The sequence below is a fragment of the Idiotropiscis lumnitzeri genome, chromosome 5 (genome assembly GCF_059441095.1).
Source record: "Idiotropiscis lumnitzeri isolate Australia: NSW breed Sydney's pygmy pipehorse chromosome 5, RoL_Ilum_1.0, whole genome shotgun sequence".
Lineage (NCBI taxonomy): Eukaryota > Metazoa > Chordata > Actinopteri > Syngnathiformes > Syngnathidae > Idiotropiscis > Idiotropiscis lumnitzeri.
In genome coordinates this window covers 2,195,170-2,219,935 of record NC_142395.1, presented here as the reverse complement: position 1 = coordinate 2,219,935, position 24,766 = coordinate 2,195,170, and the positions used below count along the sequence as shown (strand labels likewise).

General features: G+C 43.3%; 1 protein-coding gene across 15 annotated transcripts in view; it reads right to left on the bottom strand.

Moving 5' to 3' along the window:
* Positions 1-24,766, bottom strand: part of ccdc102a (coiled-coil domain containing 102A) — a 232,017-nt gene that overhangs the window by 197,614 nt on the left and 9,637 nt on the right. For all 15 annotated transcript variants that reach the window (XR_015843262.1, XR_015843261.1, XR_015843263.1 and 12 more), the window contains exon 2: positions 14,198-14,639. Coding sequence is in view for 7 of the 15 variants with exons in the window: in XM_088296897.1 (XP_088153023.1) it covers positions 14,198-14,554 (357 nt within the window). In the remaining 8 variants the exon portion in view is untranslated. The remainder of the gene's footprint in view (positions 1-14,197; positions 14,640-24,766) is intronic.

The following is a 24,766-nucleotide window of genomic DNA, read 5'->3' as shown; positions in this document are numbered from 1 at the left end:
GTGTGTGAGAGTTCAGCATGGAGATGGCTCTCGGGAAGAAACTCAACATGAAATTATCACTGTTCTGCTCTTCTTCTAATATTTATTTTATATATGTTTTTTATAAGCTTATTTCCTGCTAATTTATATTTATTTTATTAATTAATTTATTTATTACACCATCAACACCTGTTACAGCCCACGATGTTTCCCTAAATTGTGTCATGTTTCTGTTTTGATTTGTCCATGTCATGTTTCTCTTTTGCTTTGTCCAGTTGGAGTGGGGGCGTTTCCCTCCAGCACTTCGTTCCGGGTCAGGTCATCACTGGCTGGAGAGACACACCCTCCAGCCACGCACCTGAGGGATTGCTTTCTGGACTGCCACCAGCAATGTTAGAAAAAGGACGCTGTTTCCCGGTTGACTGGCAGCATCGTGTTGTGTGTTGTCCTGTGTGCCAGTCAATACCTAGCCGTTTTTTTTTTGTTTTGTTTTTTTTGTTTTGGTACTGCTGTCTTTTGTGTAGTGCACTTTTTAGTTCGTCGCCATAACCCTTATCCATTCATTTGTTCAGCCACTATTGACATTTCATTGGTTCAATGCACTAGGTTTCGTCAGGATTCGGGGGTGTAAGTGTACACGCCATGTTTTGTTCGTGGTTTTGTTTTTGCATGTTGCCAATTCCCCATCTGTAGTGTGTCTCTCCGTTCGTGTTCCAACACAATAGCGCACCAGACCACTTTACTTTCACTTTCACAGTCGCCACCTTGGAGAAGGGCCGAAAAATATTCGGGGGCTCGTCCGGGATTTAGCCATGTGAGTGTGTGAGGGTTAGCGAGGATTTTTCGTTTGTTTTGAATGGTGTGCTCTGGTTTGGTTACTTGATGATCGGGTTGCCCAGCTTGGCTGCTCTTAGCGGCCATTCAGTCTGACACCACTTTTTTATTTTTTATTTTTTTTGTTGATTTGGGGGGCTAATCCCGGGCAGAGTGGATTCTCTTATGGGGGCTACACGCCTCGAGACGGAAACCCCCTGAAGACAAGGGTTAGTATTTGTTTTGTCTGAGATAATTTTGTTTGGTGTGTTGTCCATATGTATGTGGGTGTTTTTCTAACAATCTAATCTATCACTGAAGAAGCTGTGGAGTGCTTTTAGAGTGTCCTGGAGGGTGTAGGCTTGGTTGTACAGCATCGATGACAGTTTCTCCATCGTCCTCCTGCCCCCCACTGAGTCCACAGAGTCCAGGGAGCAGCCCAAGACAGAGCTGGCCCTCCTCACCAGTTTGTCCAACCTCTTTTTGTCCCGGCCTTAGATGCCGCCTGCCCAGGAGACCACTCCATAGAAAATGACTGATGCAACCACAGAGTCATAAAAGTTCCTGAGGAGTGTCCCCTGAACCCCAAAGAACCTCAGCCTCTTGAGTAGGAAGAGTCTGTTCTGACCTTTCCTATAGAGAGCATCTGTGTTGTCACTCCAGTCCGGAAATGCAGCAAAGATGTGGGTGTAACAGAATGAACGTGAGAGAGGTCATACAATTACGCTTATGTCAAAAAATGATTGATGACAACATAATCCCGCCCACTTATAATTATATCATAACCCTACCCCCAGAATGACGCTTATGTCAAAAAATGATTGATGACGTCATAACCCCACCCACTTATGATTATATCATAATCCCACCACCAGAATCACGCTTCTGTCAAAAATGATTGACTTCCCCGCCCACTCCCGCCCCCAAGAATCCTGGTACGTCACATCAGGCCCTAACCTCTTCCTACTACCGTTATGTAATAGCATGTAGCTAGGTTAAGATATAGCATACAGCTCAGCTAAGATATAGCATACAGCTAGGCTAAGATATAGCATACAGCTAAGATACAGCATGCGGTTAGGTTAAGATATAGCATACAGTTAGGTTAAGAAATAGCATACAGCTAGGCTAAGATATAGCATGCGGTTAGGTTAAGATATAGCATACAGTCAGGCTAAGAAATAGCATGCAGCTAAGCTAAGATATAGCTAGGCTAAGAAACAGCATACAGCTAAGAAATAACATGCTGTTAGGTTAAGAAATAGCATGCCGCTAGGCTAAGATATAGCATGCAGTTAGGTTAAGAAATAGCAGGCAGTTATGTTAAGATATAGCATGCAGCTAGGCTAAGACCTTTGTACCGACATTCGCAAATCATTAAGGTGTTGTTTTACCTTTCAATGAGGAACGTCATCTTGTCTGTAGTCCAAGTTGGCAGTCATCAGCCGGAGGTCATACGGTCGACAAAGTTCGTTTCTTTTTTGCAAACATGCCTAGACATGTTCTCATCGACACATGTCGGGACATGTATTCCTTGTCTATATTTGGACAGCCGGACGACATCATTTATCTCGCCCCCCCCACAAGCAGTGGATGTGTGTAAGCGTAGACACCCCGCGCATGCGTAGACATCCCCAAGCCTGTTACATCCGACATCATGACGTCTCCATTATGTCTCAACACAGCCATCTATTGGTTAAAGGGTATTATGACAGGAGCCGTTATTTTCTTAATTACATGAGTTAGGCTATATAAAAATAAAAAAATTACAGACAAAACGAATTCCCTTTCAAGCGGGTCCGGGAATATATGGAAGTGTGTCCCTTTCAAGCGGGTCCGGGAATATATGGAAGTGTGAATAATCTAACGAGCTGTAATAGCTCACAATTGTATTTTTTCTGTTTGAAAACGATGATACCTTGACTGATTACATCCTGAATGTATTAGAAGGTGTAGTTACTGACAGTTGACCACGGGTAACCTGTAAGATAAGCTGCTGAGGATCACATTGACTTTAAGTAATTTTATGTAATCAGTTTTGTGTATTTCTAATCATGTTTCTATAGACTACTTGTATCAGTAATGATTGCACACACAGACACTTACATTTTTGCTTTAGGCTTGCATTGTCAGTAACTTTCCAGTCTTCTGATAATTAGTTTAGCCTAAAACAAACCACTATTGTCAGTTACTTTCCAGTCTTCTGATAATTAGTTTAGCCTAAAACAGACCACCATTGTCATTTTCTTTCTAGTCTTCTGGTAATCAGTTTAGCCTAAAAACAGACCTGTATTGTCAGTTGTCAGTTAACCATCTGTTTCCAGGAGTCAAACTTGAATAAAAGAGGAAGTGGCGGGATAGAGAGACCAGAGAGAGAAGTGAGCAAGGCTGAACTAAGCAAGACGCTTTGTCTTCTCTGCTGAATCTCTCTCTCCCGTTCGCGACCGGTCAAAACGAAAACCATGCCTGATTTATTTCTGATTTTCAGCCAGCTTCAGTAAATTATTTCAGTCTAAAAAAGGCATCAGGGCATTTAAACCTGACATAACCGCAGTCGAAAAAGTCTATGCCCACTGACAACCATCTTGCATGGGTACTAACCCGCCATCTTGCATGGGTCTAGTAACACGCCATCTTGGATGGGTCTACTAAATCGCCAACTTGGATGGGTCTACGCCCGCTGACAACCATCTTGCATGGGTCTTCAGTAGGCTTTTTTAAGTGCAGTGCATCCAACAACACCATCTGATGGCTGTTATTACGGCATCGTAAGCGTTTTTTAACATTATTTAACGAACCCTCTTTTTGCATATGTAAACTCTTTTTGAGTCATATTATTTTACTTATTTATTTAATTAGATGTTTAACACCTCTCTCTATCTATCTCTCTATATATTGGCTGTTACTACGGCAACGTAAGCGTTTTTTAACATTATTTACCGAACCCTCTTTTTGCATATGTAAACTCTTTTTGAGTCATATTATTTTACTTATTTAACTCTCTCTCTCTCTCTCTCTCTCTCTCTATATATATATATATATATATATATATATATATATATATATATATATATATATATATATATATATATATATATATATATATATATATATGGAGAGAGAGAGAGAGAGAGAATGTTTTTTTTTTTTTAGGTCATGTTCTTTACATTTTATCTCATGTTTCACAACAGGCACGCCGCAAGGAGGTGTCATCAATAATACTTCAGGAACAACCACGACGTCTCGTCGTTATGTGCAACCAATTAGACTGAGAAGAGCTATCCCGGTCAATGAGAGAGTCAGGCTTCAGAGAGAACGCCATGAGCTTCTATCCGAAGTCATACAGGCTTATAACAGGCTGACTGATCTGGCTGACAAGCTGACAACCCCATGGTGATCTTGTATTTGACACTTTTTATTTCTTGTAACAATTCTCTGTTATATAATCCATGTGTACATGCCAATGAGTAGGATACTGTATCCATGTATTTTAATGCAATTGTATAAGCGATTTGATTTGATGATGATGCCTCTAAAACTAGGTCAATATCTCGGTGATCTGACCGATGAATTGGATGGTGACAGCATTCAGGAATTTGTTTTGGCCGGTCCCAAAAGCTACGGTTATCAAACTAGAGATACTAAAAAAAACCGTGATGAAAGTCAAAGGTATCACACAGACGCACGAAAGCGTTCAAAACATCAACTTTGACAGTGTCAAAGACTACGTGGAGGGATACATATCTCACACGACGCACGGGATCGAGTCCGACACGCGCACGCTTGAGACACCTCAACACAGCAGGGTTTTCGCGCCAGAAATACTTAATTCGTCAAAAGGTTTAGGGTGGTCTACGACAAACGAAGGCTTTTGCCAGGCGGTCGCAGTGTGCCTTTTGGTTGTTAGAGAAAATGGAATTATCACAGGTCGAATTCGATCCTCCTCTACAAGTGCCTTTTTCGTGTTTGATCTCAGGGCCTAGGGTTGTGGGAAAACATTCTGTGAAACGTATTTTGGAAGACTGTCATCATGTTATGAGAAATGTGCCTGATAATATTGTATGGATTTATACCTCATATCAACCCATGTACAACCAATTACAAAAGTTGATTAAAAACATAAAATTCCTAAAAGGTCTCCCAGGGTCTTTTGAGGACGAAACCCTGTTTCCGTTACATCAGACTCATTTGATCATCCTTGACGATCTGATCTTCCAAGCTTCAGAACACCCGGAAGTGGTGAAAATCTTTACCCACTATAGACATCATAGAAATATGAGTGTCACGTTAACTCAGAATGTATTCCACCGGGCTAAATACAGTCGTACTATTAGTCTGAACAGTAACTGTTCAAAAATGCTCGGGATAAATTACAAACCAGTATTTTGGCTAATCAGATATTCCCTACGAAGAAACAATACTTTTTAGAAAGTTTTGAAGATGCTACCAAAGACGCTCATGGGTATTTTTTGGTGGATTTAAACCCTACGTGTTCAGAACATTACCGTTTGAGGACGGGTGTACTTCCGGATCAGTGGCCTACCGTCTACATTGCCAAAAGCTGACATGTCTAAGCTTTTAAAAACAAACGCTCCGCTCTTCAAGACCCTGTTTCAAGCTACGGCTAAGAGACGTAAAGACATACTGACCAGAGGCCCGGCCACTTTGATCAAGGTACTGTGAGAAATTGCTTTCAATCTATTGAAAGGTCATATACTTCTTTCACCGGCACAGTTTAAGAAATTAAAAAAACAAAAGAAAATTATTAAACTATTGGCCCATAAAAAAACGAGCCTGAAGAAAAAACGTGCCGTTTTGACTCTAAGGGGCGGATTTATTCTTCCTCTACTGGGAACAGTTGTAACCTTCCTAGGTAATCTTTTGAGAGGGATGATCAGGAAAGACTAACCATCATGAGTTTGAAAACAGTCCAGAAAATGTTTCTTCTATCACATCAACAACTGAAGCGTCTGAAAAAACCAGAACCTACCATCTGACAGACGGCTGAACAGGATTTGGATCTGAAGATGAAAGCCATTTTGGAAGATCGGTCATTAACCCCGCATGAAAAAATAACAAAGTATCAGTCTTTACTTCATCGTTATTTAACTCTTCTCAAACAAGGAGAAAAGGAAGAACGACCCCTGGCCCTGTCTCTAACTCCAGAAGGTTTGAACCCTTCAAAGAGATCGAATGTTGAAGTGCAAGACAAAATGGTGGGGGATGAAGCGGAACCCTGGCTTGATATCCTGCATAACATTCCGACGCGTTTTCGGAAAAACGCCAACTATGTTTTGAGAAAACTCAAGGACGCTGATAGAAGTTGGACCCCTCGCCATGAATTTATGTTTCAAGATAAGCCGATGAAAGGATCTCATATGACCGATTTACTCAGAAAGATTACTGTGACGGGTAAAAACATCGCGACTCGATCCCCTAGAGGTTGGAAGGAGTTTCTACACACTCTATACAAACTGAATTGAAACTGAAACGATGAATTCAGACGATTGAAACTTCGAGGGTCGTTAAGCTCTGATGATGATGAGACAGAGAAGAGGACGTCCAGTCGGAAGAAAAAGACTAGTAGAAAAAGAAGACATGTTTCTGTAAAGTGGCTAGGTTATTCCCCTTCATCAGTGTCAATGAACAATCAAAAACGTTTGTATGTTTTTACATATGTTTTTATTCAATAAAAACATTTTTAAATGATTACAGACAATGACATGTTTTAAATTTATGAAAAGAACACGCAGCTTGTCCGATACATGGCTTTTCTGCACACGTTTGATAATGTTTAACAAAAGTAGATACCATGGCGTCGTTCTTTAACACATCATCCTTCTAGCAGGCTAACACATCCTGATAACTCAAACCACAAGCTCTATGGGTTAAATAATAGACGCAATGCTGACCACAGGTGATTGACAGCTCGTGTTGTAGGTGTCTGTTATGGTACATAATACGGCGGGAATGTTTTTTCAAAAATTAGTTTATGGTTTGTCTTGTCTTGACTTGTCGCTTTGAATTAATTTCCAGGAATGGAATCGTAGCAGGCGTACACGATATGGGTAGTTGTGTGAGGGAGTGGGACTCTAAATCTCATCTCTAACCTCAAACTCCCGCTGGAGACAGGTGCGAGAGGCTGGTGAGACGGCGACTCTTTTCACAAAGGGGGAAGCGCCCATGATTTTCAGATGATGGTTCACATCGGGAGGGCTCATCAAACAAACTTGATCGTTGGCTTTGATGCGTTTCACTCGTAGATCCACGTTATTGAGAAGATGTCTCTCATAAAAGAATATGTTGGCGTGTAGAGATCCTATCATGGTGAATGGTCGGGAACCCAAAACTAATTCTGCTCTGCGTATCAACCCTTTGTTAACAGCATCGCCCGTTAAGGTTGTTGAATCCATATGTCCTGGCGTATCTTTGTAAAACATAGCCGCTGTAAATTGGCTTTTTAGAGAGGCTTCTGAAAAGTTTAACAACGTCTCTATCATAGCTCTGTATGGATGGGTTGCGCTAGATTGTGAGATCAACCTATCGCCTAACGTCACATCCACTTGTGAGAATATTGTATTCGAAGGATAATTAATGATACCGACTCGCTCATCAAACGGCAAACTCCTTCCATCTCTGTTGAGCACTCTCAGGTGCAGTTGAAGCAGGGTGTCTGAGAGGTCGAGATATTTGGATCCTTCTCCAGGTACGAAGAACTCCACAGGACCATCATCGGTGAGAGCTGAGATAGGTAACATTTCCACATATTGACTTTGTTCGATCGATAGTTGTGTCATGGGTGGGGTAAACAAGTCCAGTTCCATTAGGGTGCACTCTGCGGACTTGTGATGTAAAAGAGCCATGATGAAAAAAACTACTGGTCAATTTTTCTTCGGAGAAAATGTCCCCGGTGTTTCTTCGTCATCTCCTTTTCGTGACTGATTTCTTCTTGGACACGCGTTTGCGTTTTTTAGGTTCTCTCAGCCGTTGTCCGACGGGTCTTTTTGCTGGTCTTTGCACCAGAATCATTAATCACAAACCTTCTTGAGGCTCCGCTTTATGGTGTATTCGTTCTAACACCCGACCGGCTACATCTGTTGCAATGTTTTTAGCAGCTGTTTGCAGGTGAGGTCTGACGACGCTGAACCCTCTTCTGATTAGTGGACTCACAAAACAAAATAATTTGGCAAAGATTGATCCCAAGCCTCGAACGTATTGGACAGGTAATCCATGAAAACCGGATAACGACCCACCCGCTTGGTTTTCGTTATAATCGACAAAACGGTAAAGATCAGGATGCATCTCCAATACCACCATTTTTTTTTCTAACTGGTTCTAAAGTGTAGAGTGAAGATAACTTTACCGTGTGCACATTCCACGGGTTGATTCTGATCCGTCTTGATTTCGATTCTTATATCTTCAATATGCCTTCTACTGACCGGCATGTAATAAAGAGGGTTAAAGGCTTTAAACACAATGTTTCCATGGTTATCTTCGATAGGTATAGTTCTCAAGAGCGGAGCAAAAGCGTCACCCACAGCCTGATGATACACCACGTCCGTATAAACATATAGATGGTACATGCCCGCTTTTATATCCGCGGGGTGATGGGTCGCTGTCCACTGAGGTCCGCAGGTAATCCATTCATCGGGCGATGAATGTAGGCTAATGGCGCATGAAAGCGTATCCTGAAACGACCAATCCCCGACCAGAAAAATCTCCCCTTTAACGATGCGTAAACGACTTTGTTTTCCAAATGGATTTTTTTGAGGACCGCTTCCACATCGTTTCCGATTTTTACAATATTATCGTAGTAACCCGCTGACAGGGTTAAGGTTTTGATGGTGAATTTGTTTTCCTCATGGTATCGAGGTGTCAAAGCACCTGGTGTTGGAGGTCCATTTTCCCATGTGTCTACATAGTCAAAAGATGATTGGTCCTCAGGTACGTTGAACCATGTATAGGGGTATGATATTTCACTCAGAGCCACTTCCCAGTTACCTTCAAAATCGACATGATGGGCCAGATTCACTCTGTATTCTGCTATCGTATTGTCTATATACACATCAGAACTTGAATTGGAGGGCAAGGTGACGTAAAATCCACCTTCGAGATACGGATCCATGCTGTCAAATGTCGAGAGTTCTTGTAAAGCTTCTTATTTATAGATCGACGACTTGTGCAGTGGGTACCCAACTGTCATATTTCACAGGCCATCCCTTCCAACGTATGAGAAACTGTCTCTGTCCTCCGACGTTACGTCGTTTGATAATCTCAACATGAAAGATTTGATCCTTAGATATCATGACTTTCTGGAGTTTGTGCGCATAGAAAGTTCCTTGCACGATTTCACCGTCATAATCTTTAAGCCTCTAAACGGGTGGAAAATGAGGTAAACACGCTGCTATCGTAAATAGTTAATCTGTAAAACACATTTCTTTTCAAAGACGCCTCGCACTTTTGATATTCTAACAAGATCTCCTGATTTAAAGCTAATTTTTATTCTATCACTACCTCCAGGGGTTAGGTTGCCATACAAGTTTTGAAAGACCTGCCAAGTATTCTCTGGAGTGACTTGATTAGGTTTCATTTTTATACTTGTATGATAACTTTCATTGTAACTGTCGATTAAATCTTGTCATACGTCGATATAACGACGTGTGTTCTTGGCGGTGAAATATCTCCACATTCTGGTTTTTAAAGATCGATTAAACCTTTCGATCACCGAGGCTTTCAACTCACTGGCTGTTGCAAAATAATATTGTTTTTTCATCACCTCTGGAATTGCGTGTTGAAGAACTCCTTTCCCTTGTCTGTTTGTAACTTTTGAGGGACACCGCTAAGGGACAAAACCGATTCAAAGGCTCGAACAACTTCTGGACCCGTCTTGTTCATCAGGACGCGCGTATGCACGCTTTGAAAATACATCGATGACTGTGAGTAGATATTTAAACCGCCGTTGTAGTCCGCTAGAGCCTGCTGACGTACTGTGTCTCCACCTGGTACAGCGGCTGCACTGAGGCGGACAGTGAGGCTCCAGAGGACAGTCAAAACAGCGCAAAGGATTATTGGCTGCCCTCTCCCCTCACTGTCGGACATCTACACCGCCCGGTGCCTCAGAAGGGCTCTCAACATCGTCAAAGACAATACCCACCCAAACTCACACCTGTTCGACCTGATGCCCTCTGGCAGGCGCTACAGATGCATCAAATTGAGGACCAATAGACTGAGAAACAGTTTCTTTCCGAGAGCCATCTCCATTCTGAACTCTCACACACACACACACGAGAACACCCTTACCTTGCAGAACAGCATTGTGATGTGTTTTTATATACCCTATTCAGTACTAAATTCCATTGCACTCTCTTATTTGTTTATCTAATTTATATATTTTTCTGTATTATTGTTGTATTGCACTGGAGAGGGGAGCCCTCTGATCTCGTTGCACACTTGAGTACAATGACAATAAAGGGATTTCTAATTCTAATTCTAATTCTAATATCGCATAGATCGGATTGGAAGGTGTATGCATCTTGCGATGATAAAAAATACTTGACTTTATGACGCGTCACTTTTTGACCCGTTTTCTCCCTCGTAGCTAAATGAAGACGATCTACACCTCCAAAACTGGCGCGTTGAATGGGATCGTAGTAACGTTTTTTCAACCACCGCTTAACGCCCATGACAGTTTATGATTTAGTTACAGACGTCACACCGTTATTTATCTAAACACACAGACACAAATGCAGCTTTTTTGAAACATCTATTTTTATTGGTTCACAGCATGTAGGTGAGTAAAGATATCAAAAAAAGAAAATATGACAAGGTTAAAGGGTAAACACATGATATGGAATCTCTAAATCGTAAAAAGCCTATAGGTCATGGTTCAAACAGACAGATTAACATTTGATTCCAACATATCTTCAAACATCTTCAATTCACGCGCGAGATCCACAGGTTATTGATGACATCGTTAAACAGCGTGTGTATGGTGAGTACATGACCTACATTTATCTAATTTTCCCAATTTTCCAAAACATTTTGAAACGTCTCAAACTCGACCGACTCACAGATATGACGTGTTGCACAAAAGATTCCCAAGGCATCTGAAAAACCGTCAAAGACATGGCACGTACTTTTTGCATAAACAATAACAGTTTTTCAATGACAGGGTCTTTATCGTTATCATCAGGATTATATGTAATTGTTCTATTTATTATATCTGCCCACCCATAGCTTCTATAGCCAAAAATCTATAACCTTCTCAACACATTACCCATTTTTATTCAAAGTTAATATTTTCTATAATATATTCTTCAAAACTATCAAGTTGATCACGGTATATCATAAGACGGAAGCTCTCATTTTCTATAAGGCGGGCCGGTAAGTTCTGTATGAGTGCTAACTCCACCATTAAGATCTCTGCAACGCGTTTGACTGTTTCGTTATCCGCTTTCATAGAACACAAATCCAACAAGTAGTGAATACACGTTAAAAACATTTTGCCGCAAAGGATTGGTATGATGCAATCATATTGCTGTCTTATATAAAAAATACGCCCTAGGTGTGTATAGCTATGCAAACAACCCTGTCTTTTCTGATACTTTATCAAAAAGTGTCTGATAAGGTAAAAAATCGCCACTTTAACAACTATTACGAAATCCACATCAACCCATCCCTTTGGAGGATCATCCCATGACATATGTACATACATCATCCTCGGAAATAGATGCAGGTCCGGGACCTGGGTCGATGGCGGTCTGGACCTTAGAGGGCTCAAGCGAACTGTTTGAGAATTCTTGGTCGGACCAACTAGGTAGTCGTACCTCCTCGTTTTGTGAAGATTCTGCCGACGACGTGGGGGTCATCGGAGGGGTCGACAGCGGAGTCGGGGAAACGGGACGGATCCACCCTGAATATGATGGCTCGACAGTGTTGTACGAGGATACAACAGGGGTAGGTAAGATTCCCGGGCCGCCAAACCATAAGGTCCTCGTCTGTTTTTGTAGGGGTCCCAACCTGGTCATCGTCTATATTTGTAGAGGTCTCAGCCTGGCCCCTGTTTGTAGTTGTAAGGGTCTCTACATCAACAGCGTTTTCAACCGTAATCATATCATGGTCGCGTGTAGGTTCGTCCACATCGCTATCTGCAGTACAAAGATACTTTTATTAAATATTATATAGCTATATATTATAGAAATATAGTTAATAAATAGTTGCATCGTTTACCTGAAGAGAGTTCTGCAATGTTGTTATCAACCTGATCAGGTGCCGTGATGAGTGACACCCTTCCTGGTGTGATGTTCATGGCCAGGCGGCGTCGATTTCTGAGCGTCATGATTTTCATGAGGAGTAGGTCTGGTTCTTCAGCTGGAAAAATTGGTTTGTCTGTGCAGAGCGTGACTTGGGCTTTTGTTATATTGGTTTGAGACTGGGGGGCGGGATAAATGACGTCGTCCGGCTGTCCAAATATAGACAAACAAGGAATACATGTCCTGACGTGTCGGTGAGAACATGTCTTGGCATGTTTGCAAAGATCACGTGGGGGTGTCTACGCTTACACACATCCACTGCTTGGGGGCGAGATAAATTATGTCGTCTGGCTGTCCAAATATAGACAAGGAATACATGTCCCGACATGTGTCGGTGAGAACATGTCTAGGCATGTTTGCAAAAAAGAAACGGGGACTATGTCGACCGTATGACCTCTGGCTGATGACTGCCAACTTGGACTACAGACAAGATGGCGTTCAACAGGGGTTCCTCATTTAAAGATAAAACAAGACCTTAATGATTTGAAAATGTCGGTACAAAGGTCTTAGCCTAACTGCATGCTATTTCTTAACCTAACTGCATGCTATTTCTTAACCTAACTGCATGCTGTTTCTTAACCTAACCGCATGCTGTATCTTAGCTTAGCTGCATGCAATATCCTAGCCTAGCGACATGCTATTTCTTAGCCTAACAGTATGTTATTTCTTAGCTGTATGCTGTTTCTTAGCCTAGCTATATCTTAGCTTAACTGCATGCTATTTCTTAGCCTAACTGTATGCTATATCTTAGCCTAGTTATTTCTTAGCCTAACTGTATGCTATATCTTAACCTAACTGCATGCTATATCTTAGCTGTATGCTATTTCTTAACCTAACTGTATGCTATAGCTCAGCCTAGCTACATGCTATATCTTAACCTAACCACATGCTGTATCTTAGCTTAGCTGTATGCTATATCTTAACCTAGCTACATGCTATTTCTTAACCTAACTGTAAGCTATATCTTAGCTTAGCTGTATGCTATATCTTAGCCGAGCTACATGCTATTACATAACGGTAGTAGCGCCTGATGTGACTTACCAGGAAATGGGAGGGTTCTTGGGGGCGGAGTGGGTGGAGAAGTCATCAATCATTTTTTACATAAGCGTGTTTCTGGGGGTGGGGTTATGATATAATCATGAGTGGGCGGGGTTATGACGTCATCAATCATTTTTTTACATAAGCGTGATTCTGGGGGTGGGGTTATGATATACTCATAAGTGGGCGCGGTTATGACGTCATCAATCATTTTTTGACATAAGCGTGATTCTGGGGGTGGGGTTATGATATAATCATAAGTGGGCGCGGTTATGACGTCATCAATCATTTTTTGACATAAGCGTGATTCTGAGGGTGGGGTTATTATATAATCATAAGTGGGCGGGGTTATGACGTCACCAATCATTTTTTTTACATAAGCGTTATTGTATTATCTCTAACATGCAAGAATCTTGAATTTAACATTCCACTTACAACAAGGTCATTTTGTACTTAATATAAAAGAATAGTGCTCAAGAATGAGTTGTTCAACGTGCAGGGCTGAATGGGCTTGTTGCTATAATGACAGTAGTTTGGAGTAGTTGAGTTTCAGTCGTTGAATAAATACTAAGTATTGAAAAAAATGAATAATTGTTTTAATCGTTGTATTAAGTTCATTTTTTTCTTCTTATTACTATCTATGTATTCACTGATTTGTTTATAACAGATAAATGTTGTTTTAGGTTTCGGGGTGTTGCTTCCGTCATCTTCATCAGAAAAGCACGCCAAAACATGTCAGGTAACAAAATTGCTAAAACATAATTTGGCCGTTATAAACGAATCAGCAAAGACAATTGTCTTAATAATTGTGACTTTAATCTTAATCAAAATATACATGATTATTTTGATGAAGATTTGCTCTTAGTGAAGAGGTTGAGAAAAGTGTGCAACTTAGTAGAAACATAGCTCATCTTTTCAGAAAGAAATAATAATAATAATCAAGTTACATATACATTTTTACTACTAAGACAGTTTTCTGTCTAGTTTAGAGATGTTTATGTAAACATGGAATCATCAATACATGTTAATGAAATTGCATTTAGTCAACGATGTACCTTGCTCCATTTTTCTCTCCAGTTTGCAGTACAGTCTGACCACCACCGCATGGTTTTTTCCATCTGAGCTGCTCTGGCCCGGGCTTCCTCTAGCTCTCTGAGCCTCAGTTCTTCTCTGGTCTCCCAATCTGCCCCAGCTGTCCCACCAATGATGCTCAATGTTGCCAGGCCCAGGCCTCCAAGCACAGGTGAAAGCAGCAGTGGAGAACTGGAGCTCGGGGTTTCTCCATTAGGACTTGGGGTCAGGGCAACACTTTCGGAGGAACAAATTCTCCTGTCTGACTCCATTCCCAGGCTGCACGAAAGACCACCTTCTGTTGTCTTGCCTCCCTCAGATAGATGTGAAGCGTGGTTCATGGTCGGTGTTTAAGAGGAAAAGAAGATGAATGGTCGGGTTGTACTTGAACGTGAAATACAACATCCACTACAGTCACTCATGAACCTAAACACAAAAACACAGAAACTTAGGAGGAGCATAATGACAAAGCTGGATTTTATGCTACATTTATAACGGCAAGTATACCAAAACTATGTACAGTATGTATGGTATTTGGTGAATTGAAAAAGTCAAGGACCGACATTAAGCCTTTTTGGCTGGTGGCCTGTGACATGTTACCCTGCCCGAACCTGGGTCGGTACCTGATGTACTCTGGGGGTCAAATAGCATCGGCGGTCTGTGCCTGTTGATTGACGTTACGCAATATAATTGGATGGAAGTTATTGTTATGACATGGAAGTTTGTGATGGTACGTTTTGCGATTGAATTTCTTCAGAGAGAGCATCTATGAATTTTAGGAGGAAATTGAGAAATTTACTAGCCCATAAAAAGGCCCTGAGACACGAAAGGCAACACTTTGTAAGACATCTAAAAGTAACACAATTAAAAGTAAGTTACTGTTTAATTTAACAGTAATGTTAATGACTCATTTTCAAATCATATTTGCAACATTAATGCCATTGTGTTTCTTATGCTGCAATTATTCGCAATGAAAGCAGTACCGTATTTTCACGACAATAGGGCGGACCAAAATGTGACCAAAATCTAAGCAGCGACCCCGGCGAGGTTCCTATTGTTGTAGAAGTCCTTTTTTCTTTCTTCTTCGAAACAAATCTTATTTTCTGAAACAAACAAAATGGTTTGTTTGCACAACCTACAGTGGCAAAATAAAAAACAATCCCGTTACGTTTGAACGAGGCCTACAAAAATTGTCAGGCATGTGTACCATGCATAGAAGTCCAAAAAAGTCAAATGCAGCCATATGCTGAAATGAATAGAAAGTGATTATGAATTTTTTGAATGTCAAATTTTGGCAGAGTTTTGCACATTCATACTTCTGCGTCTAGTCCTTGAGCAGAGTTTTCCTACCATGGGTACTTGAGCACTTTGCAGGGGGGACCTTGAAACTTTTAAAAAATTATTTCACAGACCTGTGGCATAGCCACACCAAAATAACAGCACAATGTGTCAAATGAAGTAACTCATTAATGCTCAGATGACTGATGAAAAAGAAGTAAAACTGCTATATAATTTTTGTTCCTTAAATTTTAAATTCAAATGACTGTGTACAGTCTTGGGTAAGATGTATAGGCTTAGTCAAAGCGAGAGAGCGAGCTAAACTCTGGAGACATGATACAAGACGCCCTGAGAGTTATTTGTAGCTTTTAATGTGTACTGTCATGGGTAAGATGTATGGGCTTAGTCTAAGCAAGAGAGCGAGTTTTCTGTTGCTTTTAATCTAAAATCTAGACATCAATGCATGGCAAATTGAAAACTTGAAGAAGCTTTTGCAGTAAATACTATATGATGAGGCAGGGCATAAAATTTAGCATTTCATGATTCCTTCTCCACAAAAGATTAAATGCTGATTAATAACTCTGCACATGCTCCAAAAAAATCCCAAACCTCACCTCATGTATAAAATGTCGGACCCTGAATCATCTCTACGACAATAATTTGTTATACTTATTGTGCTACCTAGTGGCAACAGTAAATGTCTTACAATGTAAACAATGTATATTGGCCACACCAATCAACAGCTGCAAGAGCACTCTCTTTGAAGTTGACAGTGTGCATCTGCGATCTGCGCTGTCATTTACCGACTTCCGAAATAAAACAAGGAGTTTTTGATTGACTTTTCAAATCCATCTATCCATCCATTATCTGTACCGTTTCTCCTCACCAGGGTGGGGGTGGGGGTGGAGACTATCCCAGCTATCTTCGGGCAGTAGGCGAGGGACACCCTAAACTGGTTGCCAGCCAATCACAGGACACACAGAGACGAACAACCTCACTGCTAGTTGGTTATCTGAAGCCTTCGATCAGCTCTGTGTTCCCTAATCAAACACAGAGGCACTCAGCTCTCGGTTCCATTCTTGTAGTAATATTTTGAATTCTGTGGCTCCATTAAAAAATAAGTGGCCAAAATCCTAAATGGCACAGCAAGATGAACGGGTCCAAGAGGAAATACTTGTCCAGTCTTATTCAGGCAAATTGTCATAATCCGCGAACTCTATTTCAAACTATCGATTCTGCACTCAGCCGGTTTTCACAGAGTCGTCCCCTGAAGTGTGCAATAGATTTCTGCAGTTTTTTATGGATAAAGTTGCTACACCTAGGGCTCTTGTTTCAAAAGCTACATTGGACCCCTCTGTCCACGTTCCTTGATTCGCAGTGTTGGATTCCTTTGAGGCAATCTGCTCGTCATCTTTGGATGAAGTGGTTTACCATATTAAGCCATCCGGCACAACATATGACATTGTCCCTCCTCAGTTCTTTAAGGAAGTTCTCCCAAGTATTGGCAAATCGGTTCGGGCCATTGTCAACAGCAGTCTTTCTTCTGGTGCAGTCCCCCAACATTTTAAACATGCTGTGGTGTAACCTATGCTTAAAAAACGTAGCCTTCAACAAGGTGTGCTGTCAAATTTTAGACCCATTTCCAATTGCTTTTTATTTCTATAATTCTGGAAGAGGCGGTGCAATGTCATGGAGGTTTCCAGTCAAGTTTCTAGAAAATGCATAGCACAGAGTCAGCCCTGCTTCAAGTTTTGAATGATATCCTCTTGGCAAACGACTCTGGAGACTATGTGTGTTTTGTGATATTAAATCTAACCATGGACCGCAGTATTCTTCTGGCTCGTTTACAGCACCAGGTGGGCATTAGTGGTATTGGTCTAGAGTGGTTTAAATCCTATTTGACTGGCAGGATCTTTTGTGTGAGCCCAGGTTGCTCTGAGTCCCGTTCTGCCCCTTAGTCATATGGTGTTCCACAAGGTTCTGTTGGTTTGGTTATACTTGCCCCGAGGCTCCATTTTACGAAAAGTGGAATTTCCTTCCATTGATATGCAAATTTCAATCAAATCTATGTCCCCCCTCAGTAAAAAAGTGTTTTCTTTGAGACCACTTTTGTCATGTCAAGAGGAAACAAAATCTGAATCAGTGTTTTTTGTCAACGATGACAATGACAAAAATATTTCGCCAACGGCCCTTTTTTTTCATGACGATAACGAGACGATGGCAGTCTGCGGTCTTTCGTCTCGGCTCACACACCCTGACACGAATTCGTTTGATGGGCCATATTGACAGTGTCACTCGGTAGGCTACTTGGTTCTGATTACAGCAAGCTGTTACAAGTACTGAAGGCATATGTTTGATAGCGTTTGTACCTGCGCTCCTGTATTAGAACAGGTCTACTACAAGTCTATGTTGTTGACATGTTTTTAATTAGTTTATCTATGTTGCTTTAAGTGAAATAATGCAAAATAAAATGTTTTGGTTCACTGCTTATTTTGGAGCAATGACCATCGATTCCACTGGCACCACTTTGATCTGTTTGTAATGCATAATCCTCAAGACATTGATTTTACGCTATCCCAAATTTTGTGACTTTTCGCCTTTTAGGGTGCCGCAAAGTCTGATTATTCACCGTGGAAACAAAAGCTCCGGAAACATGACTCAGATGATCCTATCTTCTTGAAATTTTTCACGTTTGAGGATATTCCAGCCCTGCAGACATCCACCAACTTATTTATGATCGTTGTGGTAGCGCCACCAACTGGTTAAAGCAAATACAAATAATTATTATTGATGTTAACATGGTCGCCCTCATATTTGTTCGGATAAGTGTTTAGGGCTTCAGGATGTCAGAATAAGAAATTCGTAGTTTTTTGTATAAAGCTGCGGGCGTGGCTTTGCACAGTTTGCCAATTAAACAAGGCTTATTTTGAGGTTCTAAATATGAACGAATACTCGTAAAACTTTGCACACACATCACCCTGGCAAAATCATCAATATTTTATGAGTTAGTCGTGCAGTTTTTTTAAATGGCTCTCTATCGCCCTCTAGAAATTTTCAAAAGAGCAGCCCCGGTTGTGTGTTTCACCTAGCTTTTTGAAAATTTTATGTTGAATTTATAAGGCCAAGACCTTCAAAAAAGTCTCTTGGAGCCATGCGCTAAATTGCACAGGAAGTCGGCCATTTTGAATTAACTTTAAAGGGGACATGTCACCACAATGGACAAAATGCTTAAAAACTCCCCTGCACATGCTCCAAAGAATCCAAAACGTCACCTGTACATAAAACGTGGAACAATCATCACTATTTTATAAATTTCTCATGCAGTTTTTTTAAAAAGGGCTCTCCATCGCCCTCTAGAAATTTTCAAAAAAGCAGCTCCGGCTGTGTGTTTCACCATGCTTTTTGTAAATTTTATGGAGAATGTATTAGGCCTAGACCCACCAAAAAGTCTCTTGGAGCCATGAGATAAAGTGTACAGGAAGTTGGCCATTTTGAATTGACTTCAAAGGGGGGCGTGTCACCACAATGGACAAAATGCTTAACAACTCCCCTGCACATGCTCCTAAAAATCCAAAACTTCACCTGTGCATAAAACGCCCCGACCTGAAGACATCTATATATTCTTATTCTGTTATACACACAGCGCCACCTAGTGTAAACAAAAAATGTTTTTTTTTGTTTTTTTTTACATTTTGTTTTTTACCCTTTTTACGAATCCGACAAAGTTTTTGTCACAACCACCTCAAGACATTGAACTCTCTGCCGAATTTTGTAACTTTTCGGCGATGGGGCATGGCCGTTACGGTGCGTACTGCACTGAGCCCGTTTAACGCATCTGACTGAAAATTTGTCAGAACAGCCTCAAGACATTGATCTTAGCCAATGCCGAATTTTGTGACTTTTCGGCAAAGGGCGTGGCCACGACGGTGCCGCAAAGTCTGATTTTTCTCTTAGGCAACAAAAGTTCCTGTAACATCACTTAGATCGTCCTATCATCTCGAAATGTTTCACATTTGAGGATATTCCAGCCCTTGAGATATCTACCAACTTATTTTTGATCGTAGTAGTGTACATATAATTTCTTTGACGACAAAAGTCTAATATGAACCGGAAGTGAGTTATGAATTTTTGAAAGTCCAACTTTCGTCCTTTTTTGCACGTTTGCAGGGGTCATTCTTTTGCACCGTGATCCTAGAGGGTTCATCCGATTGCCTTAAAATTCCGGCTGTATCATCCTAAGACCTGGGACAAACACTGGGGAAAATATTTTTAGTTTACGAAATACTATATGACGGGGGCGGGGCTTCAAAGTTTTAACTTAATATTTCCTTCGCCGCAATGGACAAAATGCTTAATAACTCTCCTGTACATGCTGCTACAAATCCAAAACTGCACATGTACATAAAGGGTCGGTACCCCGAAGACATCTATATGTTTATATTCAGTCATACACCTTGCTCCACCCAGTGGCGACATAAAATATAATTATTTACATTTTGACGTACTGCACGGAGCCCTTTTAACGAATCCGACTGGAAATTGGCTAAAAAAGACTCAAACCATTGATCTTACCCTCTCCCGATTTTTGTGACTTTCCGTCGAAGGGCGTAGCTATTACGGTGCCGCAAAGTCTGAATATTCACCGTGGAAACAAAAGCTCCGGCAAGATGACTCAGATGATCCTATCTTCTCGAAAGTTTTCACATTTGAGGATATTGCAGCCCTGAAGACATCTACCAACTTATTTTTGATCGTAGTAGTAGCGCCACCAACTGGTGGAAGCAAATACAAATTATTTTCGTTGATGTTTTTCTCCGAGCAGGTGAACAAGGTCGCCCTCATATTTGCTCGGCTGAGTGTTTAGGCCTTCAGGATGTCACAATATGAATATCGTCGTTTTTTTGTGAAAAGCTGTGGGCGTGGCTTGGCACAGTTCGCCAATAAAACAACGCTGACTTTGAGGTTATAAATATGAGCCAAAACTCGTGCAACTTTACACACAATCATCAATATTTTATTAGTTTCTCGTGCAGTTTTTTTAGAAATGGCACTCTATCTGTCAGGAGTGCTTTTTCTGGTGGACTCTATAAACGCAGACTCAGAGAAGCAAGATGCGTTGACAAGGAATTTATTATGCCGGCTGAGACCACTATTTACAAACACAGAACTACAAAAAGCATAACGCGGTGTCGAGAGTACAACCGAAAGTGCTGGTGGAAAACTCACACCAGGAGAAAAACGCGAGAAACAGAAAGTGCTTGCCAACGGCAAGAAACAGAAAGCGAACGAAAATATCTTACCACAAAAGGGTAAGTAAGGCCAATTGGCGAGCGAACACGGCCGAGAAGGACGAAGGCTAGATGCGGAGTCAATGGAAGGAAACGAGGTCGAGAAACACGTGAAGCACATAACAAGGAAGGCGAGAATATACACTTGGGACATGGCACGCGTGGCAATCATGATAGTCAATGGAGAACAGGTGCGTGGCCGGTGGGCGCGTCTCTCCAGCCGTGACGACAAGACGGGAAACAGGTGCTGGAGTGAACGCCCCCACGTCAGCTGGGCAGACAAAAACAAAAACATAAAGCATTGCACCAACGGATCATGACACTATCGCCCACTAGAAATTTTCAAAATAGCAGCCCCGGTTGTGTGTTTCACCTAGCTTTTTCAAAATTCTATGGAGTATGTAAAATGCCAAGACCTTCAAAAAAGTCTCTTGGAGCGATGAGCTAAATTGCACAAGAAGTCGGCCATTTTGCATTAACTTCAAAGGGGGTGTGTCACCACAATGGACAAAATGCTTAATAACTCCCCTGCACATGCTCCAAAAAATCCTAAACTTCACCTATACATAAAATGTCCCGACCTGAAGACATCTGTATTCTGTGTTATTATTCTGTTATACAAACTGTGCCAACTAGTGTACAAAAAATATATATATATTTTTTTGCATTTTAATGAGCCCTTTTAACGAATCAGACGAAAGTTTGTTTACATAAGCCTCAAAACATTGACCTTACTCTCTGCCGAATTTTGTGACTTTTTGCCAAAACGCGTGGCCATTACATTGCTGAAAAAATCTCATTGTACTCTGTGGCAACAAAAGCTCCGGCAACCTGAGATTATCCTATCTTCTCGAAGTTTTTCACATTTGAGGTTACTCCAGCCCTGAATATATCTACCAACTTATTTTTCATTGTAGTGGTAGCGCCACCAACTGGTTAAAGCTAATACAAGTTATTTTCTTTGATGTTTTTCTCCGAGCAGGACAACAAGGTTGCCCTCATATATGCTCGGATGAGTGTTTAGGCCTTGAGGATGTCACAATACGAAATTCGTCATTTTTCGTGAAAAGTTGTGGGCGTGGCATGGCACAGTTCGCCAATAAACAGGAATGTGGAGCGGCGGCTGGTCGTCGAGTCCCGCCGAGACAGGAACGTGGAGCGGCGGCTGGTCATCGAACCCCGCCGAGAGAGGAACGTGGAGCGGCGGCTGGTCGTCGAACGCCGCCGAGGCAGAGACGAGAAGCGGCGGCGCCCAATGAGCCGCCGCCGAGACAGTGACTTGGAGCGGCGGCGGGTCGTCGAGCACCGCCGAGGAAGAGGCGAGAAACGGCGGCGTGTCGTCGTCCACCGCCGAGGCAGGAACTTGGGACGGACTGCAGGGCGTGCGCCGTCGGGTCGTGGACTTGAGGCGGACACAGGGCGTGCTCCGCTGGAACGGGGACTTGGGACGGACGCAGGACGTGCCCCGCCTGAACATGGACTTGAGGCGGGCGCAGGACGTGCTCCGCCGGGACATGAGCTTGAGACGGACGCCGGACGTGCTCCGCCGGGACATGAGCTTGAGACGGACGCAGGACGTGCTCCGCCGGGACGTGAACTTGGGACGGACGCAGGGCGTGCTCTGCCGGGACGTGAACTTGGGGCGGACGCAGGGCGTGCTCTGCCGGAACGTGAACTTGGGGCGGACGCAGGGCGTGCTCCGCCGGGACAAGAGCTTGAGGCGGACGCAGGGCGTGCTCCGCCGGAACGTGAACTTGGGGCGGACGCAGGGCGTGCTCCGCCGGGACAAGAGCTTGAGGCGGACACAGGGCGTGCTCCGCCGGAACGTGAACTTGGGGCGGACGCAGGGTGTGCTCCGCCGGGACAAGAGCTTGAGGCGGACGCAGGGCGTGCTCCGCCGTAACGTGAACTTGGGGCGGACGCAGGGCGTGCTCCGCCGGGACAAGAGCTTGAGGCGGACGCAGGGCGTGCGCCGCCGGAACGTGAACTTGGGACGGACGCGGGACGTGCGCCGCCGGAACAGGGACTTGAAGCGCCGGAACGGGGCTCAGCAACTGGCGAGGAGCCGGAACGGGACTCAGCAGCTGGCGGGGAGCCGGAACGGGGCTCAGCAGCTGGCGGGGAGGCGGAACGGGGCTCAGCAGCTGGCGGTGAGCCGGAACGGGGCTCAGCAGCTGGCGGGGAGCCGGGACGGGGCTCAGCAGCTGGCGGGGAGCCGGGACGGGGCTCAGCAGCTGGCGGGGAGCCGGGACGGGGCTCAGCAGCTGGCGGGGAGCCGGGACGGGGCTCAGCAGCTGGCGGGGAGCCGGGACGGGACGCTGCAGCTGGCGAGGAGCCGGGACGGGACGCTGCAGCTGGCGAGGAGCCGGGACGGGACGCTGCAGCTGGCGAGGAGCCGGGACGGGAGGCTGTAGCTCGCGAGGGACCAGCTCTGGAGGCTGCAGCTGATGTGGAGGCGGGATGGTCTGTGCAGCTGACAGGGAAGCGAAACGGGGCTCAGCCGCTGACGAGGCACAGGAACTGGAGGCGACATGGATTGCAGCCGCTGACGTGGAGGCGGCTGCGGGCCGAGCGCAGCAGTCGAGCCGGGCGCAGACGAGACGGGGGGCCTGACCCCTATCAGCCTGCCGCCATAGGGAGTCAGGGGAACGGGAGACATGAGGGACTGTGACTACTGTTGCTGGTGAACGTGAGCTATGAAACACAAGGGGAACGTGACTAGGTGCGGAAACAGACGGTGGACGTGGTGAACGACGTGGCCGTGATCTACGTGACTTGGGACGAGGTGGATGACGCGAGATAACGTGGGAGGTGGTCTCAAAGCGGTCAAAAGAAAGAGGTGACGGAAATTGTTCGGGGGGAGGAAAGTGACGGGTCCTAACTGCATCTGTGACGTGCTGAGCATACAACAGGTCGTAAATGTATTCAAAATCATCCTCATGATCTGAGTCTACAAAAATGTGAGGGGGTGTAATAGCATTGTGCTCAAAATCTTCTTCGTAATCTGAATCTAGCAGGGAAAAGGGTAACTTAAAGGGAATTTATTTAATGAATCAAACAACATGGCAGGGTGCAAAGTAACAAGGGCAAACAAAACGTGACAAACAGAACTAAACTTGACGGGGAACAAAGACAGTGACAAACTAACATGAACGTGAACAAGAACGAGCAATCGGGACAAGCGCATATGGGGGGTGTATCGGGAGCAAGAGCGAGAACGAGAACAAGATCAGGGGGCGGCCGTGACAGTCCTGGATTGGAGCAATGTTCCGACGCTGAGCTGTCGGGATGAGGTGTTTAAATAGTCCAGTCATTAAGTGAGCAGATGGGGATCAGGTGTGTGACGGTAACGGGGAACAGGTGCGTGGCTGGTGAGGAACGAGTGCTGAGGGGAAACGCCCCACTCAGCAGACAAAAACAAACACACATGGCGTGGGGGAAGGAACGTGACAAAAACAATAACAAAAACACCTGACATGACCGACACGGGTCATGACAAGCACTGGGACCAAAACATTTTGTTTCAGAAATACTATATGACGGGGGTGGGGCTTCAAAATTTTCGTTAAATATTTCCTTCGCCGCAATGGACAAAATACTTAATAACTCTCCTGCACATGCAGCTAAAAATAAAAAACACCACGTGCACATAAAAAGTCAGTACCCGAAGACATCTATATGTTTATATTCAGTTATACATACACCTTTTTTACATTGTAACGTACTACAGGGAGCCCTTTTAACTAATATGACTGAAAATTGGTCAGAAAAGACTCAAGACATTGATCTTACTCTCTCCCGAATTTTGTGACTTTTCGTTCCAGGACGTGGCTATTACGGTTCCGCAAATTCTGATTATTCACCGTGAAAACAAAAGCTCCGGCAACATCACTCAGATGATCCTATTTTCTTGAAATTGTTCACATTTGAGGATATTCCAGCCCTTAAGACATCTACCAACTTATTTTTGATCGTTGTGGTAGCACC